The following is a 7,787-nucleotide window of genomic DNA, read 5'->3' on the forward strand; positions in this document are numbered from 1 at the left end:
AGGAGGTGGAACAATGTTTTGTATAGTATGTTATGCCAATTGAGCTTGATGTCCCCTGTGACTATGGTTCCAAGCCCACAGGATCAACTATTCGGTTGCTCTGGGTAGTGGTTCCCCTTTTCTTTGTTGAAGAGGGTCTGTGCAGACTTTCTGCCTAGCCTGCCATCTTGGAATTGATCTCCTGTCCCTCAATTTTTAAGAGTTCTTCACGTAACAGGGATATTAGCTATTTGTTTGTGGTATATGTTACAAATATTTTCTGTTAGTTGTCTTTTGATATTGTTAATTATCTTTTTCATCATGCAAAATGTGTCGCAATGTTTCTATAGTAAAATTATCAGTCTTTTGTTGCCTCTGGTTTCTCAATCAGTTAGCAAGCTTCTGTCTATACTAAGATTGTAGGGGGATTCACCAGTGTTTTCTTCTAGCACTTGTACTGTTTTATTCTTTATACTTAGATTCTTAATTCATTTGGAATTTCTTCTTATGTATGGTATAAGGTATAGACCCAATTTCATCTCTTTTAAAATGATCATTCAGGTGTCCTAGTACCATTTATTTAAAAAGTCTATCTATACCTCAGTGATCTGAGAGTCTATCTTTGTTTTACTAAGTTTCCATTTACATTTGGGCCTAATTCTAGAATTTCTCTCCCACTGATTTATTTGTTCATCCATATGCCACTATCACACTGTTTAAATTATTGAGGCTTTGTGTATAATATATTAATACAAGCATTTCTTCTATACGTTAAGATTTCCTCAAGAAAACTACGGGGTGGCTATAGAACATACCTGCTCTTTGCAACGTTCCAGTTCTTCTTTCAGATTACACCTTTCTTGTTCCTGTTCCTTGAATGTACAGTGCCCTGGTTCTCTTTCTTTCTGGGGTAGCACTTCTGCCAGACGTTGATTAAGTTTTTCCAGTTCTTCCTGATTTTGAGAGTTCTTTTGGCTAAGTTCTATATTTTCCAAATCCAACTGTTTGTTTTTGGCTTTTAATTCTGAAATCTAAGTAAAATTGAAATAGTTTTAAAATTAGTTACCACACTTCTGCTAAAACACAAATTTATAGACAAATTGTTTTTTCCCTCTGTGTAGATAGTTTTAATAACAGAAATAGTACGTGCTCATTATTACAAATTCAATCACTTTGGAAGTGTATGAAGAAATATTAACAGTTCAATTCCACCCCACAGAGGGATCCACTGTTCACAGCTGGACATTTGTCCCTCCAGATAGTTTTCTCTGCAAATATAAAAACTCCTATCACATACATATTCTTTTTTCTTTATCAAAAATTTAGATCATTTCATGTCTGGGCAGCTTGCTTTATCTACTATAATGCCTATTAGACTCTTTTCTTTCCAAGTCAGCACATTCAGAAACCACTACATGATTTATTTTTAACAGTTATACAGTATTTCACTGTACCAAGATATTCTACAATGCATTCATCCATTCCTACATTGGCTTACATATAGGTTTGTTACTTTTTAATTATAAATAAGCTAAACAATAATTTGGAAAATACCTCTGCACATGGTTGTTGTTGTTATGTAGCATTTTGATTTTAGGATCATTTCTCAGATGTGGGATTGCTGGGTTAGAAGGTATATCACAATTTTGGTAGATATTGCTAAAATGTCTTTTCCACAAGTGGTATCAATTTATAATCCTACCAGGCGTGTATAAAAGTACTCTCCCCACATACCCTTGCTAATCCTAGATGATACCAATCTTTATTTCTTTGCCAATCTGATAGGTGAAAAATGGAAACTCATTTAATTTGCACTTCCTCAATCACTAATGAGGCTCTTGATGTTTTTATATGTTGTATTCCTTTTTTTTCTGACTATACTATTCATGTTGATTGCCTGTTTTTCAATTGGCCTTCCCATTTACTTATAAGAGCACAAAATATATTTTGGATCTTAATATACTATCCACATCAAGTAATGAAAATTCTTTTTCCCCATATATCCTTGTTCTTTGAGTATTTCAGACCGATTCTTAAATAGCCTTTCCTTGCACAATCACATGTTGTGAGATTATACAAATTGGGTATTGAATGGTACAAGCCGCTTGAATAAATCATAATTCTGTGAACTAATATATTGATTAACTAGAATTCTCTATCTGTGGAATTCTGTCCTTATTTAATTTTCTGCTTTCAGTCATGTTGAGGAAAGGGGAACATTTATTGAATGGTGACTCTCAGTCAAGCAGTGAGACTGGCTCTTCAGACATCATTCTTCTAAGACCGTGATCTTTCTACTCTTCCACCAAAGGAACAGAGAGATGAGGGACAGAGCTAATACTTTATAGGTATGGTCTTACCCCTGCCCTCCAGTTTAGTTTTAAAACATGTATTAAGCACTCAGCGGTTAGAAATAATATATACATAATTTAACAAAAAATAGAAACCTAGTTTAGAGTCAGCACGAGTTGAATCTCTATTTTCATACTCAAGATCTACAATCTTACCATGATGTCCTATGTTATCCTAGTAGTATGTTCTGTAAATTTGTAAATTTCAAATAAAAAGTAAACTTTAGAATCCAGAAACTATGGGAAATATTAAATATCTCCTTACCTGTTTCTTTAAATTTTCTACCATCTTCTGAACTGCATCTTTTTCCTTTTTCACAGTTTCTATTTTTTTCCTAAAGGGACAATGAACATATGACTTAAGAGTTAGGTTTTAAAAGTTGAAGTAAAGCAGTTTTAGTTCTTGCAAAAAAAACTCTTAAAAATTTTTAAGTATGTCTTACCACACTTCTTCCTGAGATCCATTTAATTTTCCTAATTTCAGGTTAGAAACGCTATCTTCTTCATTTAAACTAGTAATTTCATTTCTCAAAATAGAATTTTCCTCATGAAGTTTCTCAGATTCATATCTGAAGTATGGAGATTAAAAAAAAGAGTCAACAAGATAATCATCTGGCATCTTTGGAAACTACTTTCTAGTGACTTCCAATAAAACAAGAATGCCAAGCCAGTTAAAAAGAAAAGTCTAAATCAGTTGTCTCTTAGTAGTTGGAAATCAGGCTATGACATATTGACTCATTTCATTTGGGAAATAAGAATTTTACTAAAAGATGTTAGGAAAATGTAGCTAAGAAACTTGTACATCAAGACAGGAGTGCCCACTCTGGTTGGTGATTTTCTCAATGGCAAGCATTTGTTTTTGATCAAATGATTTCATCTATCTTGGTCTCAAGTCCTACCTACTGTGAATCTACATATACCTTATTACTGCACATTACAAAGATGGATTGGCTTTTAGACCCAAAGAATACCTAGAAAAAGACATTTCAAAGGTCACATTAAAATATGTACACTGATTACCTAGTAATTTTTTCATCTCATTATATTTTGATTTTTAGAGCTAAACATAGTGTGAAGCATGAGGAGGAAAAATGACGTTTAGAATTATTTTGTTTTGTATCACTAAGACATTTCAGACATGACGTAATACTTTACAAGTTATTTAAAAATGAAACTTCCTAGAAGACTAATGTAATCACATTTTATAAAGTCAAATCGTTCAAACTATTTTATATTTATTCTTCAAACATATTTATTAGAATCTGGTGTTGTTGTTGTTACTTGCCATCAAGTTGGCCCCGACTCCTAGCGACCCCTCCTTGGGTTTCCGAGGCAGTTTCCCTACGGAAGTAGATTGCTCCATCTTCCTTCCGAGGAGTGGCTGGTGGGTTTGAACCGCCAGCCTCCTGGTTAGCAGTCAAGTGCCTTGGCACTATGCTACCAGAGCTCCTAGAATCTGGTAGCTCCTCAATAAAATTATATATTCTAAGATAAATGTCCATTGTTTGCAGGATTAGCATGTACTTCAAGTGATGTAAGTAAATCTTCACCCAAATCCTAATAAAAAAAAAAAAAAAAAAAAAAAAAAATTATAAGCCACCAAACACAAAATTTTTCCTGTATTAGTGTAAGAAGAGTTCTTACCTACCAACTTAGTTAATAACACACAAAAGGTATTCATCATTCTCATACAACTAACGTCTAGCTAAAAGAAAAAAAGCTATTCATCCAAATGAAGCAAGTGCTAGACAAGAGTTAAAAGACTTGACATGCATTGATGATGCATATGGTTAAATAGCAAACACTCACTATTATGAACTTTCACATCCCATAAGAACAACATTGATTTCCTACAGAGGAAGGGAATGCCTCCTAGGCAAGGTTATTCTACTTGTTAATACGACACAGAAGCAGAAGGAAGTCTATAAGGCTGCTTTCCTCTCCAAGACTAACAGGTTAGTTTCTCTAGGCTCAGCAAGCAGCAGAAGTTAGATTGGGTGAAGTGTTCTGTGGGATCCCATGAAGCTTAGAAGGTACATACATTACCTCAGAAGTTCAACTTTCTGCTGCATTTCACTGCATGTGCTTTGCAAGTCATGCATCATTGACTTCAGCTCTTCCTCCTTTTCTCTTTGTGAAGGTATATCTTTTTGTTTAACTAAAGTAGTGACTTTTTCCCTCAACTTTCTAGTCAGTTCTTGTAGTTTTATTTTCTCTAGCTCTAACTCTGCTATTGTGGCTTGACGCTGAAAGTGTTTGTCTTGAAGGTCTAGAAGGGAAGTATTTTCTTCCAGTGTGACCTGGTTCTGCATTCTTGGCTTTTCTTGATGTGCCTGAATTGTTCCTTGTAACCAAGCAACTTCACGGGCTTTTACTTTTTCTAGGAGTCGTGTATTCTCCTGCTCAAGGCATCGGTTTTCTTGTTTATGTTCTTCTATAACATGGTGTACATTTGTATATGCTGGTGCACACTCTTCCAGTGTCTGATTTAGTTCAAGTACCTTCTCATCAGGTTCAACTTGCAGGTTATCTAAATGGGCTTCCCATAATGAGAAGCAGTCACATTGTAGCACTGATTGTCCCTGCAGCTTCTCAATTTTTCCTTGAAGTCTCAAAACCAGAACATGCAGCTCCTCATTTTCTCCTTTGACTTCATCATAACTCTTTTCTAGGCTATGTAATGTCTCAGTCACTTCTTCAACTTTCTTGAGCTCTTCTTGCAATCTGAACACCTCTGAAGCAAGTTCTTTGTTATTTTCCAGTGCTTCATCATAGTGAGTCTCCATCACTCTCAGCTCTTCTTGAAGACAGTCATTTTCTCTACTAGCATCTTCAAATAACAACTTGTACTTGGGAGATGCCTCAGGGATTCTCTCAAGCATCTTTAGTTTCTTTTTGAGCACTGAAACATCAAAAAGAAGGTCCTGTTTCTTTTCAGAAGCTCGGTTGCAGTCAGCACGTAAGAGTGTTAGTTGTTCGCGAAGCTGACTAATTTGAATCCTCAGGTCCCAGGTCTCAGCTCTGGTCTCTTCACTATTTTCAAGCTCAGAAAAACTCTCTATTGATGCTTCAGACTCTATTTTGGCCTCCTGCCTTTGAACAGAGCTGGTGTCTGTACTTCCCAGATCTCTGGTCTCATCGTCTTGCAAGTCACTTAGGATATGCCTCTTGGTTACACCTTCTACTTTCTTTATTCTGTCTTGCAATAAAAACGGCTCTGTTTGTTCCAGAGAATTTCCCAAAAATTCAGTACTTGGTTCATCTAAACAAGAAGACATTACTGATTCTGGCTCTAATTTTTGCAGCCTTTGCTGCAACCTAGAAATTTCAGTAGCCATTTTCACATTTTCTTTCACCGCCTGTTCATGAGCTCTCTGCAGGCTTAAGAGGACATCTCCATTTTCTTCCAACAGCTGCTCCCCTTGCTGCAGCAGGGACATGGCACCATTTCCTTCTGCCTCCCCCACTCCCACTGCCTGGCAGCCACTCTCAAGTCTAGAGAGCAGAGATGCTGCCTGCTGCATTTCCTTTAATTTATTCTGAAGCCTGGAGATTTCTGCGCTCATCTCATCCCTCTCTCGATCTGCTTTCTCACAAGTTACTTTGTGGATGCTTTCCATGGCCAGAAGCTTGGACATCATTTCCTGCCTCCCCTGCTCATGTTCCATGTCTACTTTCTCAAGCTGCTGGCTGGCCAGCTGCTCTGAGGCCCCTGCCTGGCACAGGACCCACTGATGGTCCTTCAGCTCTTTTTCATGACTGCTCTTCAGTTCAAGTATTTGGTTGGACAGTAGCCTTTGCTTATTTTCAGACACATATTTTAGATCCTCCAGGTCTTTGAGCAGCTGCTCTTTCTCAACAACCATACCGTTCAAATGTTCTCTGTATGTTTTCTCTAGCATCTCTCTCTCTTGGGTCAAGGCCAGAGAAGTTGCTTTCTCTCTTTGAATAGTCTCTTTGAGCTGCTCCTGGGCTTCTGCACACTCTTGGGTGAGCTCATCCTTTTCAAACTGCCACTGGGATTTCTCCTCACGTTGCTGTTCTAGGAGATCCTTCAGCTCTTGGCGGTAGTGCCCCTCCAGGCTTTGCAGTGCATCTTCATATCTCTCAGTGGCTTTCTGGCAATCAGCCCGAAATTGGGCTTCTATCTGAGAGGTTCTTCTATTACACTCAGTTTCCATTTTTTCCCTAAATGTGGTCAATATACAGCATTACTGAAACCGCCACCAACTCCAGAAGCAAACAAAAAACATTTTATCATACATAGGAAAGGCTGCCAAGCAAACAATTTAAACACTTTCTAAAAACTATCTTGACACATTCATATGTGATTCATGTATACTGGGAATGGATCTCATTTCTGAGAGCTAAAACTGGCAGCCATAATTAACTTAGAAGATGTATTCACCTCTCTCTGCATTTAGGGGAAAAATTTGAGAAATCAAATTCTTTGACATATTCCCAAATATATATATGTACTAGTTTTTTAACCTAAGACTTAAACTGGTATTTCACACTCAATGATCAAACAAACACGTGTTAACCTAATTTCTAACTTAGAAAATGTTTAACATTCTTTCATTTTAATTAAGTGATCAATTAAGGTAACAATTTCCTACCTTTAAATAAGGTAGCATATTAGTCATATAAACCACATAGATTAACAAATTCATTTTGCTTTTGCTGTCCTTAATAAAGTAGCATTGAGTTAAATGAGTGTGAAGCATCAACACCCTCAAATGTACCTGGAGTTTCGTGCAGAGCTTCAAACTGGTGCAGACCGTTCAGTTATGGCCAATGCAGCAAAATCGGGACAGACTCAAATTTTTAAAATTTGCATGAAGCAGAATATTAACTGGAACAGGAAAAATTACATGTTGAAGCCCTGGAATGGAAAACTCAGAAGACACACAGGGAGCCCTTTTAAGAGCCTAATGCAGGAGACCAGATGATTGACAGGGCAGTGGAGAATGACACATATTCAAAGCAATTTGGTCTTTGAGTGGGGCACTGCTATCTCCTCCTCTGCCAGTCAAGAGATTTGGTTGTTATGCAATGTGCAATGCCCTTGTTTTCTAAGAGGGAGATTAAGTTTCTAGCAGGCTGTCAACCGTAATTTTTCTCATTTCAGTTATCATTGTGTTCACCTACAGTTTACAAATTAGAGACCACTCGGGCTTCACTTCATCAGCCATGACTGAACCGAGTAGAAACAGTTCAAAGCCCTGGTTTGTGTGAAGAAGGTAAACACAAAGTGTTTCATAGCTCTGGGAGGAAATGTTACTTTGACCAGAGTCTAGCTTACAAATAGCCTTTCTCAGAAACAACAGGACTGAACTAGGAAGGAATCATGTTTGGAATAATATTATCCTCATCTGGAACCTTGTAAGATATAATAAGGCTGGGTACAATACTTGCTTTTTTTTTTCCAAGGAAAAAAAAAAAAAAAAAAAAAAA

At 37.0% G+C, this 7,787-nt stretch overlaps 1 protein-coding gene across 1 annotated transcript in view; it reads right to left on the reverse strand.

Moving 5' to 3' along the window:
• The window catches only part of NIN (ninein), a 117,424-nt gene that overhangs the window by 37,288 nt on the left and 72,349 nt on the right, over positions 1 to 7,787 (reverse strand). The window contains exons 17-20 of the mRNA XM_007943693.2: positions 4,377 to 6,518; positions 2,774 to 2,899; positions 2,596 to 2,665; positions 795 to 1,010 (exon numbers count right to left, since the gene is read on the reverse strand). Coding sequence (XP_007941884.1) covers positions 795 to 1,010; positions 2,596 to 2,665; positions 2,774 to 2,899; positions 4,377 to 6,518 — 2,554 coding nt within the window. The remainder of the gene's footprint in view (positions 1 to 794; positions 1,011 to 2,595; positions 2,666 to 2,773; positions 2,900 to 4,376; positions 6,519 to 7,787) is intronic.

This window comes from Orycteropus afer, unplaced genomic scaffold, assembly GCF_000298275.1.
Source record: "Orycteropus afer afer isolate SDZICR_OR568_19922 unplaced genomic scaffold, OryAfe1.0 scaffold00111, whole genome shotgun sequence".
NCBI classification, from domain to species: domain Eukaryota; kingdom Metazoa; phylum Chordata; class Mammalia; order Tubulidentata; family Orycteropodidae; genus Orycteropus; species Orycteropus afer.